This window comes from Dermochelys coriacea, chromosome 2, assembly GCF_009764565.3.
Source record: "Dermochelys coriacea isolate rDerCor1 chromosome 2, rDerCor1.pri.v4, whole genome shotgun sequence".
Lineage (NCBI taxonomy): Eukaryota > Metazoa > Chordata > Testudines > Dermochelyidae > Dermochelys > Dermochelys coriacea.
The window spans coordinates 57618874-57644117 of NC_050069.1; the positions used below are offsets into that span (position 1 = coordinate 57618874).

At 40.9% G+C, this 25244-nt stretch overlaps 1 protein-coding gene across 15 annotated transcripts in view; it reads left to right on the plus strand.

Annotated features, from left to right (window-relative positions):
• JPH1 (junctophilin 1) overlaps positions 1-25244 on the plus strand; it is a 117249-nt gene that overhangs the window by 87444 nt on the left and 4561 nt on the right. For 2 of the 15 annotated variants that reach the window (XM_043507698.1, XM_038388422.2), the window contains exon 4: positions 13660-13753. The exons of 6 other annotated variants lie outside the window; for them this stretch is intronic. In XM_043507698.1, the coding sequence (XP_043363633.1) occupies positions 13660-13722 (63 nt within the window). In that variant the 3' untranslated portion in view covers positions 13723-13753. Of the gene's footprint in view, positions 1-4467; positions 4676-9939; positions 10095-13659; positions 14416-25244 lie in introns of those variants that run through there. 7 more of the 15 variants (XM_038388413.2, XM_038388414.2, XR_006278763.1 and 4 more) reach the window with 6 other exon arrangements.

Sequence of the window (25244 nt, forward strand, 5' to 3'; positions counted from 1 at the left end):
AAATCATTGTCAGAGAAAAACATCTACTTCCACACCATGCTTTGCTAAAACAAAACATTAGTTACTGCATTCCCTTGCCTACTAATTTTGTAAATCTCTTTTTTAAAAATAGCATTCAAATTGGTGTAGACATGAGCATTGGCACGTGGACAGAAAACTCTGTCTCATTTTACCATTACCCTTTTTTTGTGTCCTCAGAGAGCTCAGGGAGGAGGCATCTAAGAGATGACATAGGAAGTAGTGGTAGATCCATGTCCCTTAATTAAATGTAGAAGAGGCACACAATATATTTAAATCAGCCGGTGATGGTGAAATGAGGTGATGCAAGAGCAAGTGATGACAGAGAAAAACAAAGTAGTTAGTTGAAGTTACAAATATGAACTGGAAATAATTATTGGGGGACAGAAATCAGTGTTGCCACTCTCATATGAGTAACTGCTCACGAGTGCAAGTAAGGGATTCACAATTCGACTCTAACTAATCTGTATCTGAGACAAAGCCAAGCTGACACATAGGGCTGAAATCATCAACCTAAATGTTTAAAATGAAAGGAAGAAACTTGACCACCAGTAATAATATCAAAGAAACATAGGAGTGATAGGAGTCCGCATATTAGATATAAGACGTGATGGTACGCCCATTGAAGTCAGTTGCCAAACTCTCCTGGTAGCAGAATCAGACCCATGCACTTGAAATGTGATATGGCAGCAAAATAGCTAATGCTATTTTAAGCTGTATACGCAAAGGCAGCACGTCATGGAGAAGGAAGGTATTAGTCCCTTCTCCACGTGACTGGTGACACTGCACCTGGAATACTAAGGTTATTTGGGGGCACCTCAATACTAGAAAGATGTGGACAAGCTGGAAGGTATTCAAAGAAATGTTATAAAAATCAGTGTGTCATTCTACTGTGACAACTGACTAAAAACAGCTGTTTATGCCACATATCTGCATATACTCAATCGTATCTGCTTATTTTAGTGACAAATACATATTTAATTATTTTCACTAATATCAGTCCTGCAGAATCAGCACATCATGGAGAGCATGCATTAGATTTTCTGTTTGATACAAAACCATTTTTAGAACAGAATACCATTAGGCTGCTTTAGTTAATATTGGTTAAAACTTTTTGATGTATTTATTCAGATTTTACAAAATATGATCAAGGGTTACTCTTCAGAGCAATTGTAAAATGAATAAATGACCAGAGGTTCTAATAACTACACTGTGCTCCCAAGAAGCCCAATGAAATTAAATATTTTGAAAAGGATTGCTATTATATTTGCAAAGCCTAAAACTTTATTTATCTTGCCATGATTCTCTATGGGGAAGCAGCTCAGTGGCTAAGTAAGCCTTTAAAAGTCAGTGGCACTCATGTAGATTACAGCATATGTAAGTTATTCAGTCTGGAAAAATTAAGCCTGTCCTGCCCCAACAGCCATATCTCATTGGAATATGATCTTGTCAAATATAAACTAAGTACAGTCAGTCCTGGTTAGTAAAGGGATACTTAGGAAAACGAAGTGCCTTCAGGAAGCAGTGTTGGTGATTCAATAAGTTCCATTCTTTCCTCTGAGACAATGAACTCAAGTCCCAGCGTGGTGTTGTAGAGAAATGTACTATTCACAGTGCCATCATTCATATCAGATCCAAATCCAAGTACAGTATTTCCAGATGGGGCTTCATAGATGTGTAGGGGCCTACCATTGAAGGATTAGGCCCTAATTTATAATGCAGATACTCACATGAGTTCAAAATGTGCTGTTACACAAACATTCCTCCTCCTCTCCTCTAGACATCTGCTAGGATATTCATAGAGGGTATGTCTGCTTTCCAATTATAAACCTGTGGCTGGCCCATGCCAGCTGACTTGGGCTAAGGGGCTGTTTAATTGCAGTGTAGACTGGAGCCCGGGCTCTAGGAACCTGAAACCAGGAGGGGGTCCCCAAGGTCAGGCTCCATCCCGAGCCTGAATGTCTACACTGCAGTAAGCACCCCCTTAGCCTAAGCCCTGTGAGCCTGAGTCAGCTGACACGGTCCAGCTGCAGGTGTCTAATGGCAGTGTAGACGTACCCAAAAAGAACACGGAAGGGGCACAAACACTATTGTCACTTAAGTTGATAGCCATTTGAGAGATTCACTATTCTACTATTTACACTATCAGATCAAGTCCCTTAATACAGATTGTTCATCTTGTAAATTTGTATTGGGAAATTTTTTGAAAATGTTGCTTTTAAGGTTTATTTTGAATAATGAGAAATTAGTGTCTTTTTTTTACTAATTTGAAAACAGCTATGGATATTACATGCAAAAATCCTCCCTAAATACTGTACTCAATTAAGTGAATGATAGTGCTTAAGGTAGCTTTGCAGGAATTAATGGGAGGATTTAATATCGCATTGAACGATTGAGAAATGCTACCTTTCAAAGTTTTCTCTGTTAGATAAACTTGTTTACCATGCTGTTTGAGTTGTAAGTTCATGATGTTATACACAACCTGGACCATTTTGCAAGTTCGCCTACATTTTTGACACTCTTATACTTTCTCTAGCAAGTCAGGTAATGTTTGGATGGAGTTTTAGTCTTTGTAATACGTTCTTATGGTTTGTGAGTTAAGGATCACGTTATGTTATGCTAACAAAGTCACTTCCGTTTTATAATGCATTTATCTCTGAAAAGCAGGAGGTTTAGAAATGCAACAGCCAATCTCCAAGCTATGTCAATAGTTTATCCCCAGCATGTCAACAGCAGAGCAGAATAAATGAAAGACTTGGGAACTGACCTTTGCCAGGGCCTGTACATGGCCTGTAACTAAGTGACTAAGCCCTTTTAGAGTTTGGCTAGAAGCAGGTCAAATTGTGTGTTTGATTGTAGGCTTGGAAGAGGCCCTATCTTGTTCATGAGTGTAACAGGAGAGTTAAGCACCAGTAGAGGTTTTGAAAGAATGAGGTATTGTAGCAAAATTACTTGGAAGTTGTTTGTAGTGCACTATGATATTGGTCTCTGAAAAGAAATAAAGCAAGCATTTCAGAGGGCAAACTTAGATGTACAATATTTTGTAAGCCTAATGAATACATGGGTTTTTGCACATGGGGTACACAGTAAACTGAAGGCCTGCAGCAGTTGAAAATTAAAGTAGCCTCTCTTACTTTATGAGGGAGGGAGAGGTGAATTTGAGACTGCTTTAGAGCCAAATGGGGATTTTGGTATGCCACCTTTTAAAGTTTGTCCTCAGACATATTTGTGCATCATGACATTTACATCACAGCATGATGACATGGCATTGTTGGATTATAGCATAATCTGCCGTGGCACAACATCATATTATGTCATACTGACCTCAAAAGATATTTTGGCTCACCTCTGAAGTTGCACGCAAATAGGCTGCCCTGTCCAGTCACAACAATTCCACATACAAAAATCAGATCTAGAGGATACCCTAAAGAATGTTCAAAGGCAAGAGCAGAGCTATTGGCAGGCACTGGCATCACTATTGCCTCCGATGTGGAAGGAGGAGGAAGAGTAATGATAAAAGAAGCAGCACAATTACCCAGAGACTTTGAATCCCAAATCTAGGGGGAAAGTAGTTTCAGGTTTAAGAAGTTGTGTTCTGTGGGGGGAGCGGGGACGGTTGGTGGAAAACCTGAAAAGGTTGGGAAGGATCCCAGATAATTTCTGAAATTTAGGTATGCTCTGGGCATTTTTATATTATACAAAATTTGCCATATCCTTTCTTTTCTTTGGCCTTGGGTGCAATACAAATTTAGATCCATCTACATAGACTTGCGTCAACCTAGTTGTGCATGTGTCTACACCAAAATTTGTATCCCTCCGATGTAAGCACCACATTATAGTGATGCACCTCCCCAAGTAACACAAAGCCATGATTGACCTACTTAGGTCCACTCAGTGCGAGTGTACACACGATTACTTACATTGATCCAAAAAGTCCTGCGGCAGCCATCCCACATTACCCCTGTCCTTACAACAGTGGCCACTCCAGTCACAATTTTGAACTCCACTGCCCAGCGGTCACAAAAAACAGCCACTCCAACACTTCCCCCCCCCATTTTAAAATCACACACATTTTTGAAATGCCTTTTCCTGATTGCCCACCTGGGTAAGCACACCTACCTGCTCACCTTTGTTATGTACCTAAAACCATGCCAACTCCATACACACTGAGCACTATTAGATGTGCTTCTGCCTGGAGCAGGCAAGAAGTCTTTGATCTACTTGGACTGTGGGGAGAAGCTATGCAGCAGCCATAGAAATATCAATATCAACCTGCAGATTGCACAGGGGATGCTGCAATAGTGGCACGATAGGCATGAGCAGCCGTGTTGTGTGAAAACAAAGGAACTTCACCAGGGATACCAAAAGATGAGGGGGGGCCAACAAGAAATCTGGTGCTGCCCCACAGACCTGTTGCTTTTACAACAAACTGCGTGCCATACTTGGCAGTGACCACACCAGCACCCTGCATTCAACGTGGACACTTTGCAGGAGCCCGAGGCAGAGACCTTTCCTGGGAAAGGCAAGGAGGAGGGCAACACGGCAGGAAACCCAAATCCTACTGTGAGCCAGGAGCTGTTTGAAACTCCACTGGAGTCAAGCCAGTCCCAACACGCAAGCACAAATGACACCACTGATGAAGGAGAAGGGAGCTCGGGTAAGTGTGCATATGTATTATTCCTTATTAGTTTTTTGCTTTACATTGCCCGAAATCTCATCTCCTTCCCTCCCTTTTTCTCCTCCCTCTCCACCATTCTTCCCCATTTAAAAATGGTGCCCATTCCATCTGCAAGTTTAGCAAACCGTCATTGACTTTTGATTGCTTACTTTACCTGTATAATATTAAAAAATAAAATGTTAGGGAATAAATTCAAAAAGATTAGTATGGAAGTCCAGTTACACAATCCATATCAGATCAGTGTCCTTTCGTCGGGTAGACAAATAGAGAGAGACTCAGCATCTGCTTTTCAATTCTTTGGCTTGTTGGGCTAGGCAGAGGGGGCCTTGCAGAGTACTTTGCTTATATGGATAGAAATGTTCCTTTTATCCTCTTGAGAGATCTTGACAAAATTTTCATGGAGATACTCTGCAGTCCTCTCCTGAAGATTCTAGGGACGACAGCCTTGTTTCTTCCACCACAATTGGGGACTTTCCTACGGGACTATTCTGCCATGAGTTCAGCAGTCACTATTGTACTAAACAAGCTAGTAGCATATGAGCCTGGGCAGCTTCAGGACACCAGTAAGAGCTGCATTCTCTATTCCTTTGTCACTCTTGGGAGTGAGATATCAGCCAAAATCACTACTGCTTATGAAAATATTGTCAGTATTCATTGTCCTTTCCCTAAACCTAGGGCAGGGCCATCAGTATTTAAAGCTTCAGGAACAGAACACCTTCCCACCCTCCCCACTAAGCTAGGACGTGCTCACCAGCGTTTGAGCTGCAGAGCAGTGCTGTAACGAGGTGCTCCAAAGTTAAAGTGACAGTTAGCATTTCTCATTAAAGGTGGGTATGAGAGTAATTGAAGGGAGTTTTGAGACTTCTCTTTCACTTTCTCTTGTGACTGTAAATCTAATGATGCGGCTGTCTATTTCAATGAACAACTTCTGGCGTGGTGGCCTTGAGAGGTGCCCTCTGCATGTTGTTTGAATGTCTGACCCTGATCAGGAGAAGAAAGAAGAGGACTAGAGAGGATATGTTCTCCGAGATCCTCCAATCCTGTACAGCCTCATGCCATGAACTCAGATCTTGGAGGGGACATATAGCCATGACCATGGACAAGGACCAAGAATGGAGAGAGTGGTTGCTGCAGGAGAGAGAAAAGGGCCCAGAGGCACATCAGGAAGTGCACGGAGGTATAATGGGTTTGCTCAGGCAATAAACTCAGATGCTGCAAAGCATTACTGACCTACATCCCCAGAGATCCAGGATTCAGCAGCCTTTCCAATCATTGGAGAACTCCGTGATTGGTGCTCCTAGGCCGTCCTGTTGACAGCCATCTCTACCTAGCTGCGGTCTGTCCCCTTCTTTGACTCCGCCCCATACACAAGAGAGATCCTATTTCATAAAAGCATCAAACAACATTACCGTGACTGACGGGCAAAGGTTCTTTTAAGGCCTCCCTCACCCACACAGCTCCACAGTTGTGTCTTCTAATAGCCTTGAGTTTTGGCTGTTGAAATTCAGCAGACAGCCTGACCACCTCACCCCTTCACTGTGGCAGTAGCTTTTCTCCCTTCACCTCACAGATATTCTGTAGTACACAATGTGCAGCTATAACCAGGGGCATGTTTGCCTTATTAAGTACTGAGTAAACAGCACTGGCATCTCTTCAGTATATCAAAAGTACATTCATCTTCATTCTGTACCTGCTGAGCCAGTAGTTGAAACTTTCTTTGGTGCTGGGTAAGTGACCACTGTAAACCTTCTTGAGCCATGGGAGCAAGAGGTAGGCTGGGCCCCTCAGAATAGCTATTACTATTTCAGTATCATCAATGGCAATCCGGCGGCCGGGAAAGAATGTCCCTACTTTCAGCTTTTTGAAAAGTCCTGTGTTCTTAAAGAGGAGAACATCATGCACCTTCCCCTGACCAGCCCACATTGATATTAATGAAGCACCCATAGTGATACACTAGCAGTTGCATAACCAGGGAAAAGTTGATGTATTCAGTGGCAAAGTGGACTGGCGCCAGAATAGTGATACGGGTGCATCTACCAACCCACCGCAATTCAGGAACCACAGTGTTGTAAATCCATCCATATGTCCTTTACATTACCCAGGGTCACAGTCCTGTGTAGCAGGAAACGCTTAATGGCCTTACGCACAAGGATGACAACAGCCCTCATTGTGGATTTTCCAACTCTAAGCTGATTGCCCAGTCCAGCGTTGCAAGCTTCGCATGGTTGCCACTTGCTTCTCACTGACAATACAGCTGTCATTTTGGTGTTCCTACTGGAGGTCTGGGTGAACTTAACACACAGATCCAGAAATGTGATATTTTACAGCCAAAAGTTCTGCAGCCACTACTCATCATCCCAAATGTACCTTATGCTTCAATTCTACCAATCGGTGCTCATTTCTTGAGACCAGAAGCAGAAATCCACTGTGTGGAGCTGCTTCTTGAACACCAGCAACAGCCTGGCATTTTTTCCCATTGTGTCTGTCAGCATCCAGTTTCTGCACTTGAACATCTACACGTCTTCCTCTTTACAATCCCAGTTATAATAGTATTTGCTCAGGTTCTTCTAATACAGGAGAATTGTGCATGCTGTATTAGCAATGTTCATGAGAATTGTCCTGAGCTGTTCAGAGTCCATGCCTCTGCCAAAGAGACGGCAGAGACTGAAAAGCGGCATGGAGGACTGTGGGAGTTTTGCAACTAGCATGAAAGTTGTGAGCTGTGGAAAACGTTATGGAATGGAGAAAGTGGCATGGTAGGAATTTGACCCCAGCTCCCAGGAATCCCTGGGTGAATCACTGGTATTTCACAAAGCACTGCAAAAATGTCCCACAAGGCATTGTGTCAGATGGCAGCACAGGACGAGCTCGGATACCTACCGGGGGTGCACCACATTTTACATGGATGCAAGCACTTGTGATGAGTACATGCAGCGCCAAAGCACGCACCCAGGTGTGCATGGACCCAAGCAATACACAAAGGTCATTGGCTGTATACCAAGGTAACTTGCATTGACCAAACTTTGTAGCATAACATGGCTTTTTGTCTTGTAATTTGCCTATCTGGGCAAACCTATTGACCCTGAGACATCTCAATGCTAGAGCTAGCAAGTAGGAAAAATATATTATTGCCAGGCAGGCCAGGACAATTTTAAAATCCCATCCAGAGAAGTAAAGTTTAATGACTTCCTGGGCACACTGCTGACTTGCACTTAAAAATCCTGGGTATACTGACTAACCAGCCAGAGTCTGAAAATGCAAATCAGCTTCTGACCTCAGGTTCCTTGTAAACAGCACTGAATGCTGTGTCATCAACTATCCCTTTCCTTTCAAATCCCAGCTGAAATTGTATTCTAAGCCTTTGCCTAGACCATGCATTTCTCCCTCCTTCTGCTATTATTCATTTTTAAACTACATAATTGTATGAACCATGTTCTCAGGGTCAGTTATTATGAAAGATGCTGTACAAGTGAAGTTGTACTGTTTCTATAACCCTTGATTTGACTCTGTTACTCAAAACTTGCTCAGAGCTTGTGCAAACTTAGTCTGACTGTTTATATCATATGAACAAGATGGAACATGCTACTGAGTATGTTGTGTTATTTTGTCTAATTTTTTTGTACAATTGAGTTCACCGAAAGGTGCTAGATCGACAGTGTTCCCCACCAAAATGCCTCAGATATGACCAGGAATGGGAAACCATCTTTAGGAGTGAGAAGAATACTTGAGTGCTGGATCCTGCAAGGTGTTTATTACTTGAAGGAGATCAGCACCTTGAGGGATTGAGTCATTAGTCTCCAGTTCCATTCAGTCCTTGGTCCCTGTACAGATACTGCCAGCAAATCTCACCAAACATAAATAAATCCACAACCATAGGAAGTGGTAATGTGGACAAAACTGTCCACTGACCCCAGCAACTCATTTTACATATACCTCCAAACAGCCATCCATTGACATGTGCTGCCTAGCAATGAAAAAGCTCTTTTTTCATGTAATTTAACCTTTAGAAATATTAAAATGAAACAGAGGCACCGAAGACTTTAATTATAGCTCTTCCTTCCGCCACATACTCACATCCATAATGAAGTAATAATAAAAAATCCTGTCTTTCTAAAGTTTACTGAATACAGTTATTTTCACCCTAGTGCTGACTCACTGAAATAGTTAGTTTAAGAGACTGATGAGGGATTATTTTTATTTCCTTCCCCCACAGTTATCATCCTGGCTTCTGAGAACTGCTTACCTATAAAGGTTCTACCCTGCAAGTCTCTAACGTGAGAAAGTCTTGCTGAAGTCTGTGAGCATTTTCCATGTTGGGGACCTGCAGGATAAGGACCTTCTAATAATACAATTTTGAGTTCATGTTGAAGTCAGACTTAAGTCATACATATTCAGTAGCGTATAACATAGTTCTCACTGACAGCACAGATATTGTTGGCAACTGTAGTGTTACAGAAAAACATTGATCCCCTCACAGGATGACAAAGTCACAGGATTTTCACTAATTTATTCCTCAGATGGTGAACAGCAATCAATAGTTGTAATACACTGTTCAAAAAAGATCATTCAGTTGTTTAAACAACTAGAGCTTCAGCTTTCGCTACAACCAGTGTGCTCTTGCTTTGTTCCAGGTTACAACACAGTAAAGACCTGTGTATTTACCTAATAATTATTTCGTATTTCTGTCTTCCAGATCAGAATGAACATAGTAATTACTTTTTAATGCACTAAATGTAACTCTCAACTAATCCACAGTGGTATGACGACGTATCAATGTATCTATGTGTTGATTCTGAGGGCCAAGTTGGAGAATGGGCTTGTAATTATTCAGACATTGGACTGGGATTCAGGAGATGCGAGTTCAATTCCTGTTCTGCCCAAGACATTCTTTGTGACCTTGGGCTATCACTTAGCCCATGATACAACAAAGCTCTTAAGCACATGCACAGTTCCACTGACAACTGACTATTGAGTTCAGTGGGACTATTCAGTTCAGCGTGTGCTTAAGTGCTTTGCTAAACTGGGGCCACGATCTCTTTGTGCCTCAGTTCCTCATCTGTAAAATGGGGATTTGATATTTCCTTTTGCTGCCCTTTTTCTGTCTTATCTAATAGGATTGTAAGCTCTTCAGTCTCTCTCTTACTATGGATACGTCCACTGCTTAGCACAGTGGGGCACCAATCTTGGTTGTGCACTTAAAACATGGATGTAATACAAAGATTAGCAATAAATTCTTCACTTAGGTACTGCACTCACTTCAGTGAGCAGTGGATCTGATAATGTCATCATTACACCTCTGGCAGTTTGGGGAGAGGATTGGAATCAAATTCTGGGAGCATTGCGTAGACATCTCAGGGAAGAATTTAGCCTTAATACAATATAACTGCACTTATTATCGTTAAAGCCAACAGAAATATCATTCATTACCTCGGAATTAAATCTACTGGGTCCAAAAGCAACTATCATTATTATTAGTAAATCAGTTATATAGAAATAAAATAGGTTAGGGGATGTTACATAATTATGCACTGCAGTTTAGAAGATAGGAATAGGTGTATGCTTGATAATTACCACTGAAATACTCTGCAATCGAATTATGTACTGTCATCGTGTACTGTACTTTGAATGACATTAGATTCTGTATAGAGAGTTGCCATCTTTTCTTTGTCTACAAAACCCTTTTAATATAAAATTGCATCATTTTAATTTTTCCACGCTGGGTTTCTTCAGGTTTTAAAGTGGTGCCTTTTTTCTAGAAAATTATTTGTAAAGTGCTTCTCTTTGAACAAGACCTTTAAATATTTTTTAAATTTAATATAAGTCTATATAGAAGGAAAGACTGAACAATGTTTACTGTATATACAGGTATATTTTGTTTGCCATGCTTTAGATTCCCTTCTCTACTGAAGAGCAAACACAGTTCAAAACTAGTCTCTAAAGTAAACTGTACATGGATCTTTATATTTTAATCACCATATTCCAATTATTATTATCCAGTTAGTCTCTTAGGTAATGCCAGGTGACTCTCAAACCAGCATTTCTGCATACAGTATGTAATGATAATACTATTTTGTAGTTTTGTAGACCTCCCACCCAAACCACTTACAAAATATTAAGGATTGTGGCTGGGCCTGCATAGGAATGCAAGTAGAGAAGAAGGACACAAGGAGCCTGTCTTGTGCAGGGAGCCAGCCACATTAGGAGTAGAGGGTTCGTTAGCACTGTCGGTATGGCTATCTTCCAGAGGGGAGCTAAAAGGGGTGGGCTGAGAGCAGAGCCCCAGACCCGCTTCCTTCAACACCACTAAGTGGAGTTGGTCTAATAGAGGAGGATGCACGTTTCACCCTTCAAAAAGTGTGTAGAGCTTCTTCTACAGCATGTTCTTACCTACAGGCCTAATAGGCATCTGACTTAGTCATCTGGGCTCCAAACGCTATATGACCCAGCTCAACTGTCACTGTTTGGTCTGGGGCTCTCAACATTTTGCATACTGGGATACCCACCTCTCCATTTAATCATATAGAAAAACCCTCTTTTCTGGAAACCTGTTCATATTCACCAGACTGAGAACCCATGATCCCTAGCCCTAATGAGTTAAGCTTCAGGCAGTAACTCCTAAGAAGGAGCACATTCATAGACGTATTTAAGGGTGCCCAGTTGGAAAGATTTTACTGGTGCTAACAGGATTTCCCATTTTAAAACAGGGAATAGTTCCAGAACAAGGGAGATGTTTTCAAGCAGGTGAGTCAGTTGCACCCACTAAATTATTTCTTTTGACAAGCAGACAAACTGAGGCAAAGAAAAGTTGTGACTTACCCAAGGTCACACAGGAATAGAAGTAAAAATCCCAAGAGATCAGGATGTAGTGTATTCAATTTTAAGAGCAACTGAAAGTGTACTATTACACTAGTGGAATAAGTAATTTAAAAATAATATAATATTGTCAGGCCATTTTCATTATTAAAGCATCAAACTGTTACTTGGTTTATGTGTTAGCATGCACAGCTGGATCAGAAAATGAACTGGTTCACAATGAAGACACTGTATCACAATAAACACTCCTTTTTTCCAAGTGAGAGAGACAGGCAGAGACTTGATTAGGCCAGGATTTTTCTGTCATCCAAAATGAGTCATTTATACTAATTACCTTTCTTGAAGAGAGGAACTGCCTTTATAGCTGGCAAAAAAAAAATAGGATTAATTTTTCATTATACCTCTGAAGATATAGAAATAAATATAAAAATACAATACATGCTTATTAAATTACACTAATGAGATTGGGAGAGTCACTGCAAGATGCTGAATTTTGGATATTTAGTGATAAGGGTTCAGATCCTGCCTGTGAAGCACAAAAGCCCTGAACTGAGGAGACATGCTGCTCCTAGGAAACAGCAGGAGGAATCATGCTTCAGGGAAACTAAATTCATCCCTATCCACCCTAATGCACAAAGGCAGGCTACATATCTGTATGGGGTGCACCCTGCCCTCCCGCTCCAGCTTTAGCCCCTCTTCCAGGCTGATGAGGAGGCAGGAGCAGGGCCGTGGCCTTGGCCATCTCCTCTCTGCATCCATAGGGTTCTCTGTATCCCAAGGGAATAGGGATGGAGAAGTCCCTGTGCTCCCTGGAGTTCAGAGACTACAATTTTGCCAGTCCCTCCTTTTTAAGCCCCTTTCACTCTCCCCTTTTACTTCAAAGCTGTGTAAAAGACGAAGCAGAATGTTGATCTTAGTGAACAAAGGCAATAAAGAAACCAAGCTCCAGCAATAGAGAGTGTACTTTATTAGTTTTTCAATTACATATTAGCTTTAACTAGCTGTGAATAATGCATCATAGAATATTGCTAAATGTAATACTGCCAACTCTTGTGATTTTTGTGATAGTTGGTGTTTCCTTAAAGTCAGCTTCTGGAATCAAGTGATTATGTGACAATCTCTGCTCTTTTTTTTGTTTGTTTTTTAAAGTATATTTCTAGACTTTGTGGTTGTGAAGAAAAGCTTGCAAATGTGACTGGAGTATGTCCTAAGGGCTAACAAGAAGACAAAGAAAACAATTAGCTTTTTTAAAAAAATCTCATTACTATTAAAACATTGTCATGATTTTTGAACCCCTGAAGATGACACTGTAAATGTAATGAAGTATATTTTGTACAAATAATGACAAACTAATAATAAGACCTTACTACAGATCAGTATTAAAACTTTAAGAGGAAGAGAGACCATCAACTTGTATTTGTGTGTTAGGAAGTCCTTACTTCACTGAGTTTCTGTTGCACAGGGACACAGCCTTTTCATGGCAAACTAATTCCCAGATTCCAGCAGCAACAAGTTACAATATTCTTTACCAGATGTTATTATTGTAAAGGATTAGAAAGCACCACTAAACTCAGATAAGGGGGGGAGAGGATGCAAGGTGAGCTAGGTGAAATTTCTGAATAAGAGCCAAGGTCTACTCTGCAATGAAGACATACCCAAAGACAGAGACAATGCAATCCCTCACACAAATACCCACTCATAAATTCAAACCTGAAAACTTATAAAAGATTCAAGCTCAGTCTTTCACAGGCTATTAAGGCATAAGGAGAGAGATTGCCTCCTAAGTATTTAACAACCAAAATAACAATCAGGTATCATCATGATGAGGACCATGTATGATAGACAGACAAAAATCAGCTATTAGAGAAGAAATGGCAGGTGTGTGCATGAGACAAATAAAAAGTTAGCCATTTGCAGGTGAGATTCAGAAAGGTATTTAGGCACTTAATTCCCATTGATTTCAATGGTCTCATTTGGAGACAATCTACTGTATTTTCTACATCCCTTTGCAAGGTTGAAGGCAAAGTGATGGAACCAATAGTGAATCATTGCCAAGCAGAGAGGAAAAGGTGCCGCAACTTTAATTAGCAAATGTATTATAATATAAAGTCCAAAACTGAGTGAGTTTTTATTTTCCGTCTTTATTTCAGCTTCCGCCCAGCTCCATACCCACAGCGTGGCAGTTTTGCCACCAGGCCCTATTCTTGTTTTAACGAGATAAGATTTTGTTATACTATTTTTCAGGCCCTGATTATATCAAACAAAGATTTCAAGAAAGCATGGAGGTAAAAGAAAACCCTGAAGAAAAGGTTCAAGAAAAAACACCTTCCCCCAAAGAGTCTCCTCATTTTTATCGAAAAGGCACCACACCCCCTGGGACACCTGAAGCGAGCCCAAAGCACAGTTCTCCTCTTCTATCTGAGCCCTCCCCTACCAAACAACTGAAAAGGCAAAACTCCAGCTCAAAGGCAAGACTCACTCAAGAAAAAAAGAGTTTAGCTAGTGAAACTGTAACAGCTGTGGTCAACAAGCCTCTGTATTCAAAAGTACCCGCAAAGGAGGAGATAGCAGTGAAACATCAGCCAAAGTTTTCAGCCCACCACAATCCCATCAGCACAGAGAATGGGGAGCTGCATGGTCATTACCATGGCTACTACGTAAAAATAAATCCAACGCTGCTTCCACATGAGCTCAGGGAGGAGGATGAAGATGTCAACCCATCACCTTCAGCACTCACACGGATACCAACTCCACAGAAGCCAAGTCCTGCCAGATCTGTGACTAATCCAGATGCCAAAGAAAGCAAATCTGATACAAAAGTAAAGAAACCTGAACTTGCTGCACCAAAGAATCCCACTAATAATGAGTCCCATTCTTCAGCAGAAGAAGAAGTGGAAATCCATTCGGTAAGTACTATTGGCAGCCCCTTCCCCTTCAGTGCTCCTCTGCCTGCTGCATCTCAACTTTGCAGTCTAAGTCTGGGCAAAACTCACTGACTTCCATAGCAGTTTCATCTCTGTATGGACTGCTGGATAACACCCAATGAGTAAAACTGGAGTAAAGAACTGAGGTTCTTTACCTCACTGTTGCCTTTCTTAAAAATATGGAAGGGACAGATAGTAGCCAGAATACCGACAGTGGCAGTTCTTAGAATAAATTCTTGTGTATTGATGTAACAGCAAGATCCTTACACACATAAATGTTTTGGTGTTTTTTCATGTGTTCACCTCAAACCAATATGTTTTGCTTATTGGATATTTTGGCAGTGATGGTTACACTGCTAGATTGATCCCAGAATCTAACAATTTCTAAATGTTTACCCAAAAAATTATGCAGGATCTTCCAAAAATCCAATTTTATGAGTGTAACAAACATTTTTTCCCCATTAATCGTTAAAGTGCCAGTGGTATTTACTGAAGACTGTCATTGAAAGGGTTATAACTTCCATGTAGCTTTGCTGTAAACCTGCATATAAACATTATCAGCACAGGGATTATTATTTGCTTGCCCTGAGAAAGGTAATTTCCAAATTCAGATGGCTGCTGCTGAATAGTTAACAATTAATTACTGCGCAACCATTAAAAAAATTATATATAGTATCACATCAGGCACATGTGTGTGTTTATCATTTCAGCTTCAGAATCAGCATAACATATCAACTTCATCACCCATGTAACTCCCTAGAGCTAAGGGTTACCCTTTAGATTGATATGAATGTTTGGGGCTAAAATGTTAGTGTATCAAACAGGTCTTAAATACCAATGATGCAATAAGACTTTAATAAAGTCCTTATTACAGATTCTCATTAAATATCAGCTACAAAGGTGATATTTCAGCCTCTTAGGGTATGTCTACACTGCAAAGAAAAACCTGCAGCTAGCCCATGCCAGCCAACTCGGGCTTATGGGGCTCATGCTGTGGGGCTGTTTCTTTGTTGTGTAGACTTCTGAGCTCAGGCTGGAGCCTGGACTCTGGACTCTGGGACCCTTCCACTCCATGGAGTTCCAGAGCCTGGGCTCTAGCCCGAGCCCAGAGATCTGCACAGCAATGAAACAGTCCCGCAGCCCAAGTCCCATGAATTAGTCGGCTAGTACAGGCCAGCCACAGGTGACTAGTTGCTGTGCAGATATACTTTTAGTTATCATCATGTTCCTATTACGCCTCTAGCGTTTAGGGCACTGACGAAGCTACTCCACTCATGTCTATTTCTGGCAAGTCTTTCAATGGTTCCCCAGCTGTCCCTCAGGTTTTTCAGCTCGGTAAATACAGTAAATACTAAAATTTCATATATAAATATATTAAAAACCTAATCCAAAGTCCGTGAGGGATCTTAAAGTCCACTAAACGATCTAATTAAACTCCCAAAACAAGTACTTTAAAGTTTTATAATGCTCAGTTCTAATACTGCTATGGAAAATTTAATTTTCTTCTTTATTTTTTAACAGAAATTCTAGTTGGATTAATTTGATAAAATTGAAAGTGAAGACTGAAATTGTGGTTTTAGACCATTGTGCCTAGATATTCCATTACTAGATGTGAAAGGTACAATTGTCAATAATAATGCCAGAAAAGAAAAAGCATTCAATAAACATTTGTTTTGTATTATAATTTGTATTATATTATTTGTATTGTAATAATGCCAAAAAAGAAAAAGCCAGATGATTAGGGCTGTCGATTAATCGCAGTTAACTCATGCAATTAACTCAAAAATAAATTAATCGTGATTAATCGCACTGTTAAACAATTGAATACAATTGAAATGTATTAAATATTTTTGCATGTTTTTCTACATTTTCAAATATATCTATTTCAGTTATGACACAGAATACAAAGTGTACAGTGCTCACTTTATATTATCTTACATTGCAAATATTTGTTCTGTAAAAATGATAAAAGAAATAGTATTTTTCAATTCACCTCGTGCAAGTACCGTAGTGCAATCTCTTTATCATGAAAGTGCAACTTACAAATGTAGGGTTTTTTTACATAAAACTGCACTCAAAAAGAAAACAATGTAAAACTTTAGAGCCTACAAGTCACTCAGTCCTTCTAGTTCAGCCAATTGCTAAGAGAAACAAGTTTGTTTACATTTAAAGGAGATAATGCTGCACACTTCTTAATTATAGTGTCACCTGATGTTCGTATGGCATTGTTGTAGCTGGCATCGTAGGATATTTACATGCCATATGAACTAAAGATTCATATGCCTCTTCATGCTTCAGCCATCGTTCCAGAGGACATGCTTCCATGCTGATGACGCTCGTTAAAAAAATATGTTAATTAAATTTGTGATTGATCTCCTTGGGGGAGAATTGTATGTCTCCTGCTCTGTTTTACCCATATTCTGCCATATATTTCATGTTATAGCCGTCTCAGATGATGACCCAGCACATGTTCGTTTTAAGACACTTTCACTGCAAATCTGACAAAATGCAAAGAAGATACCAATGTGAAATTTCTAAAGATAGCAACAGCACTCGAACCAAGATTTAAGAATCTGAAGTTCCTTCCAAAATCTGAGAGGGATGAAGTGTGGAGCATGCTTTCTGGAGTCTTAAAAGAGCAATACTCTGATGCGGAAACTACAGAACCTGAACCCCCCTAAAAAGGAAATCAACCTTCTGCTGGTGGCATCTGACTCAGATGATGAAAATGAACATGCGTCAGTCTGCACTACTTTGGATCGTTAATGAGCAGAACCCATCATCAGCATGGACGCATGATCTTTGGAATGGTGGTTGAAGCATCAAGGGACATATGAATCTTAGCGCATCTGGCATGTAAATATCTTGCGACGCCAGCTACAATAGTGCCATGCAAACGCCTGTTCTCACTGACAGGTGACATTGTAAACAAGAAGCAAGCATCATTATCTTATGCAAATGTAAATAAACTTGTTTGTCTGAGCAATTGGCTGAAGAAGAAGTAGGACTGATTGGACTTATAGGCTCTAAAGTGCTACATTGTTTTATTTTTGAATGCAGGGGTTTTTTGTACATAATTCTACACTTGTAAGTTCAACTTTCATGATAAAGAGATTGCACTACAGTACTTGTATTAGATGAATTGAAAAATACTATTTATTTTGTTTTTTACCATGAAAATATTTGTAATAAAAAATAAATATAAAATGAGCATTGTACACTTTGTATCCTGTGTTGTAACTGAAATCAATATATTTAAAAATGTAGAAAACATCCAGAAATATTTAAATAAGTGGTATTCTATTATTGTTTAACAGCGCAATTAATTGCACGATTAAATGCGATAAACTTTTTTAATCGCACGATTAACCGCAATTAATTTTTTTATTGCTTGACAGCCCTACACATATGTTCATATTATATCATGATAAAATAGTTTCCATTCCAACGGAATGTCAGGAGGATTTTAAACAGCAGCTACTAAAGTTAGACTTTTTAAAATCGGCAGACACAGATAACTGGCATCCAAGTTTTAAAAGAGCTGGCCAAGGAGCTCTCTGGTCTATTAATATTGATTTTCAGTAAGGCTTGGAACACTGGGGAAGTTCCAGAGGCCTGGAAGAAGGCTAACGTTGTGCCAGTATTTTGAAAGGGTGAACAGAATGACCTGGATAATTATATGCCCATCATCTTAATATCAATCTGAGGCAAAATAATGGTATGGCTGATATAGTACTCGATTAATAAAGAATTAAAAGAAGGTAATATAATAAATGCCAATCAACATAGGTGGATGGAAAACAGATCCTGTCAAACTAACTAGATATATTTTTTTATGAGATTACAGATGTGATTGATAAAGGTCATAGTGATAATGTAATTAATATACTTAGAGTTCTGTAAGGCGTTTGACTTGGTATTGCACAACACTTTGACTAAAAGTATAATGATAGGAAATCAACATGGCCCACATTAAATGGATTAAAACCTGGTTAATTTATTGGTCTCAAAAATGTAATGATGAACAAGGAATCATCAAGTGGATGTGATTCTTGGCCCTATACTTATTTAATGTCATCAATGACGTGACAGAAAACATAAAATCATAAAGTTTGGAGGATTGGTAGATAATGAAGAGGACAAGTAATTGATAAATTAATCTGGGTTGCTGGGTAAGCTAGACTGAAGCAAACAATGTGTGTGTCAATGCAGCCAAACGTTAAGTCCTACATTGGGGGGAAAAGGTAGTCCGTACTTACCAGATGAGGGACTCTGTCCTGGGAAGCGGCAACTCTGAAAGAGATTTGTCCGTCAGAGTGGATAATCAGCTGAACATGTGCTCCCAGAGCAATGCTGTGACCAAGAGGCAAATGCAATCCTTGAATATATAAATAGGGTACTGATGCAACCGCCACTGGAATGCTATGTCTAGTTCTGGTGCCCACGCTCTAAGAAGGATGTTAAAAAATTGGAGAGGGCTCAGAGAAGAGCCATGAGAAAACATGCATTATAGAGAGAGACTCAAGGAGCTAAATCTACTTAGCTTAACAAAGAGAAGGCTAAGGGGTGACTTGATTAAGTACCTTCACAGGGAACAGAAATACAGGGTTCTTCAGTTTAGCAGACAAAAGTATAACATGATCAATGGCTGAAATTTGAAACTAGACAAATTCAAACTAGAAATAAGGCAAAAAAAAATTAACAGTGATGGCAATTAACTATTGGAACAACATTACTGTGGGATGTAATGGATTCTCCATCACTGGAAATTTTTAATCAAGATTAGAGTTTTTTCTGAAGGATATGATCTAGTTCAAACAGGAATTAATTCAGAGAAGTCCTATGGCATGTGTTGTGTAGGAGGTCAGGCTACAGTATCACAATGTTTCCTTCTGGCCTTTTAATCTATTTTGCAGCTGATATTGGCCTTTGACCCTGGGAGCCTGACATGTGGATGGGTCAGACGTACACTACCATGAAGTTGTCAGGCCTGGGAAGGGGAAAGGGGGTCCAAAGGTGAAGGGACAGAATCTCAGCCTGAAATTTGAGTTTTCTGTTCAGCCCTGATATAAGCAAGTGAAGTTGCACCTGCTTAGGCAGCATCTATCAGGCCAAATTTTTCTCATCTTTTCCACCATTCCTTCCAAACCAAATCATTATTGGGACCTGAGGGAGATCCTAACTTTACTGACTAGCTGGAGCCTCTCTATATCAGAAATGTATTCCTCCACCTTCTCTGACAATCAGAGCAGGGCACAGACACAAACACACCACTAACCAATGATCAGGAAGACTATGTCTTCACTACACGCCACTGGCAGTGGCATGCAGTGTACATGTAGCTACATGCTGCAATGAAAAGCATACACACTGCGGGTTCTAAGTACATGTCAGCAAAAGGTGAGGAAAGGCTCCAGCAGCAGGGACCCTAAACTGCTGTTTTTATCAGTGTCGAGAGAGAAGCATGACTTGAGCAAGTACTCACATACATACCCACACCCTTCAGGCATGTCTTTACTAACCTAAGCTATGCCTCGCAGTCTATTGCTATTTATACCTGTGTTGTGGGGGCTCCATATGTACCTACACGACACACTACTGAAAAAAGCATGCAGTGTAGCTATGCCCAAAAGGTGGAGAAGGTAAAAAGAGAATATCACACAGCAGACATTTATTTATTGATGTGATAGCCTGGGATCTGTCCCTCTGCCTCTATTGGGGTACTTTAATTGCATTAGTCTTGATAACATCGGTGTGGTGAGTGTATGAGAGAAAGGAAATTACGGTGTGGGAGTTCATTCCCAATGTGAAGGCACTTTGCTATATGTCTTTAAAACTATATTTTCTACAAGTGTGTGTGTATGTGTTGCTGACTTTTCCAAGATATGTGGTGATGTGTGTCAGAGACAGGGTAAATTCTCTACCTATTTGCATTTTTAAAACTTTAACAGGAGTAAAGCAACAAGAGGTACTCCAACAGTCTACCAGAACAACGGTGTGTGTTGGTACAGAATTGTTATTAATGCTGCTTGTACATTTTTCTCCAAAATTTTCACCATCCCCATTTCAACCTCAGAAATGATTTCCCTCAATCCCTCTGCTCTGAGTCTTTCCTGAACAGAGATTGTCAGCAAATCACAGTTACCCATCCACTGAACTAAACCTGAAAAATCATTGGAGATGAATCAGATGAGATTTGAATTGTGATCAAAAAGATGAGCAGATGGTATTTTATCCTATGCACCCATGTTCTTCTGCCAAATTGTTTGCATATTGGCTTAAATAAGGTAGTATTGGAAGAAGGGGCACGGCTCTATTATACCGTAAAAGACTATTTTGAGAGTAGCTGGTATTGAACCACATTACATAGTCCCATTTTACCTAAATCTAAGGGCATCACAATGTGCAGAATATCAAGTGGTATGGGGTATAGTCTCCTCTTAATGTGCACTTGACATCCATCAATCATACAATCTAATGTCCCTGTTGAAAATACAGAGCTCTGGCACTGATCCTGTAAACTCCTATGCCTAGAATTCCCAGCAAAGTCAATGGCCATTCCTAATGCAAATGGATTGCAGGACTAGTCTTTATATCTCTTAGTTATTTCCCTGAAAAGTCGTTCCATCTTCTACCTCAAAATTAATTACATAGGGTTCTCTTATCTAAGGGAAAAGATGTTATGTTTCCTGCTGCCGAAAAGATGAAAGGACAGTTTGATGCAGGACTAAAATTTTGCTGTTGCAGCTTCTTTATTGCACCTGTTCAAGTCAATCCTGCACAGCACAGACTAATTTTGCCTTTTGCTATTTTAAGCTTCTGCAGGGTATTAAGGACTTATCTTTGGTCCTTCACCTTAAAGCATTTAACACTCATAGCATGTGTCTAAAAACTGGGGTCATGCTGGGCATAGAACAAAACTCTAAGACTGAACATTTTTGGAATATCAGAAAACTCCACTTTCACAATTCTTGTTATCAAAAGAGAAAACAAAATATATTCACCATTGTGAATGGAGTGAGTCCCTGTTTGTGTCAACTCAGCATGGGTTGGTGCCCCAACATCATCATCTCTTCATTCTGTACTCAATATTAGTAAACCTAATTCTTAACCTCCGCTTCCTCATCAGCTGCTTCTTTCTAGGAAGGATGCCTTGTCTCATATCCTACCCCTCTCCTCCTTTAGAGGTTCTCTACCTTTTATTCTCCATAGTAGGAGCTAATGAGACCCACTTCATCTGGGTGATAGATGCAACAATAGAATAGGCCTCCATCTCCAGGCAGAGTTCTGGAACCTGATATCTTATCCTGTTGCTGTTAGAACTACAGCCCCAACTTGCTATTCAGCCAAAAACTGTCTGTCTTGGAGCTCTCATTCCACGTAGAATGCAGTTCAGGATGTATGATAGGTAATGAATGAAATCCTGGCTCCTCTGAAATTAGTGACAAAGCTCCCATTCACTTAAGAAGGCCAGGGTTTCACCTAGTCCACGTAAACCAATATTATCATTTATGGCTAGAATTTTCAAAGGAGTTGGCACCCAGCTCCAGCTGAATTTCAGTCCTTTGAAAATCCAGGCCCATATTACTGAAGCATCTACAAGCTCCAGCATGCTAGAGACCCAATGAACATGTAGTAAGAGCCAGTCTGAAACCCAAAGAGCTTATAGCCCAAGTAGACAAAGGGAATAGAGGTATTGTTCACATTTTACAGATGGGGAATTGAAACACAGAGAGACTGAGTGATGTGGCCAAAGTCACACAGGAAGTCTGCAGTAGAGCCAGGAAGTGAACCCACCTCTCCTGAGTCCAAGTCAGTGCCTTAACCATAACCATAACCATCCTTCCTCGCTGGAGGAATATATCTTAACAGTGAAGTGTATTGTATGGTTCTCTGTCCTTCTGCAAACAGAAAAGTGGCTTCAGTAGGAAGGGTCTCGTAAGTGTATGAACCTTGGCCTTTTTGAATTTGCAAGTCATACTAGTTTCAAACAGGTTTGTTGTATGGGATCCCCGTATGGCTGTGGTGCACTAAACCATGCAGATGTAAGCATCCAGAGTAGTTATAATAGCAGCCTCTCCAATGATAATCTAAAGGCCAGTTTGTGGCAGGAGGGATGAGTCCCCATCTCTGTGAAGTGGAATGAAAGTGAATCTGATGGTCTATTTCAAAAACATCCAGGGGACCCATTGTTTCCTGTGGGGAATTTTCTGTAGACAATTAGTCGTTTTTAACACACACTCTGCTACAGAAGGATATATCTTCACTTCAGAGTTAACTTAGATGATTGGCACCCATGTAAACCTAGCCTGGGTGTGAGCAGCCACACTGCAAAGTCCTACCTGAGTTACCAGCTGCTGCACTCACCCATGCATGGCACTAGGACTTCTGGGGGTATCTCCTATGGTTCCTTATGCTGCAGTAAGCTGGGCCACTCTGATTCTTTGCCAGCAAATGGTCTGATAATGATTTAGTGATTTAGCCCTGTTGGTACTCCTTGTGGGGACCTGAATTGTGGGAAGGCACTGGAGACTATCAGCACTTCAGTGGTTTAGCCTGCATACTCACTGCAAAGTGGCCAGGTTACCGACCTGAGCGTCAGGCTTTATCATACAGCCTCAGATGGTCAAAGATTTGTGTATGTGGACGGGGGCTAGAAGTGGGGGTTAGGGGCAACACCGAGGTAGGGGTTAACTGCCATGAAGACATACCCCACCAGACACTTGTGAAAATTCAGCAAAGGCTCCAGGGTGTGATCCTCTAGCTCAGTGATTCTCAATCTTTCCATACCGTACCCCGTTCAGCAGTCTGATTATCTTGCGTAGCTCAAGTTTCACCTCAGTTAAAAACTGTTTGTTTACAAAATCAGACATAAAAATACAGAAGTGTTACAGTATACTATTACTGAACAAGTGCTTACTTTCTCATTTTTATCATATAATTACAAAATAAATAGCCTGGAATATCAATATTGTACTTACATTTCAGTGTATAGTAAATAGAGCAGAATAAACAAATCATTTGTCTGTATGAAATTTTAGTTTGTACTGACTTCGCTAATGTTTTTTATGTAGCCTGTTGTAAAACTAGGCAAATACCTAGATGAGTTGATTACCACCTGGAAGACCTCTGAGTACCCCCACAGATACAGATACCTCGGGTTGAGAACTGCTGCTCTAACAATTTGTTGTCATGCAGAGCAGTGTACTTATGCAGGTTGCATTTAACTGGCAAAACTACATAAATGGGGGCATCTCCCAGAGACCAGATTTAGCCCTGTTGGTACTTCTTAATGGAAAGACTGCTAGTTAATGGGATCATAACAGGGCAGTAATTCTGCTTAAGTGGGAAGGCTCCAGCTCATTTAAGGTACATCTGCACTGCAGTTGAATGTGTAACACAGGTAACCAGACCCACACTAGCTTTTGATAGTCATGAAGACACAGCAGCATGCACCCCAGCACAGAACAGCAGCACAAGTATGTATCTAGGGTCCCCAGTGGACTTATACAGGGGCTCCTAGCCCAGGCTGAAGCCCATGCCACCATATCTGTACTGTAGTGGTTAAACCATGGGAATGCTTATATAAGCTGCAATTTCACCTTAAATTGCAGTGTAGACGTACTTAGTGACATGATTTTTAGACGTTGCTAGTGATAGTGTGCACCAACTTGAGACCTCTTAAAGCAGTGGTGGGCAACTTGTGGCCCATCAGGGTAATCTGCCTGCAGGCCGTGAGACAGTTTGTTTACATTGACCATCTCCAGGTATGGCCGCCTGCAGCTCCCGGTGGCCACGGTTCGCCGTTCCTGGCCAATGGGAGCTGCGGGCGGCCGTGCCTGCAGACGGTGAATGTAAACAAACTGTCTCACGGCCTGCAGGCAGATTACCCTGATGGGCTGCGTGCGGCCTGAGGACCACAGATTGCCCACCACTGCCTTAAAAGGTCTAATTTTCAGAAAGTTCTAAGTAGCCACCCCCTCAAACTTAGGTCATTAAGAAGTGCCGTAAGTTGGGCACCCAAAAACTGAGGCACTCAAAATCATTAGTCACTTCTGAAAATCTTGCTTCCGGATATTAATTTTAAAGTTTCAATCTTATGCTAGTTTTGTCTCTTTTCTCCTGGTCTTATTTGTTTGTTAGCTGTGATTTGTGCAGAAAGTCCTTCACCTGTTCCTGGCCATGAGCTCACTTCTCAAATGCCAGCTATGCAAGCTGGGCAATCACACCAGGTATCTCACATCTGTCAGTGCCATTGTGCAGATAGGCCCAGTACAGCTTGTGCGCCTCCTCCCATCTCCAAGGGCCTCTCCATTCGTTTGACAGTCTCTTTGCATCTCAGCAAGCAGTAGCACTATCGATATGGGAGTGTCTCCGTATTGACAACTTCAAGAGATCAAAAATCATGAGACACAAAAAGATTATATTGCATTTTTTTAGGTCAATCGCTTGATTTTTGAATTTCCCATCCCCAGGGTGTCTGCATGTGACAATTAGTGTTGCCTACTCTCTCACATGTATTGGATAAGGTGATTTTGGCCCCTGCTGCAGGAGCTCTCACCCCCACAACTGCCCCTCTCCTGCCCAGTAATTAATCCTGTCCTCCAGTCCCCTATCAGTTCCTTCCCCACCCAACCCCCCACCCCATCGACCCCCCACTGCCTTCAGTTCTCTCCCCACTCAACCCCCCTTAGTTCAGCCCCCCTACCCCATCGACCCCCACCGGTCTCAATTCACCCTCCTAGCATTCACACCATCTGCTCCAAACCCATCATCAGTATAGCCCACCCACCCCATCAGCTCCCAGCCCC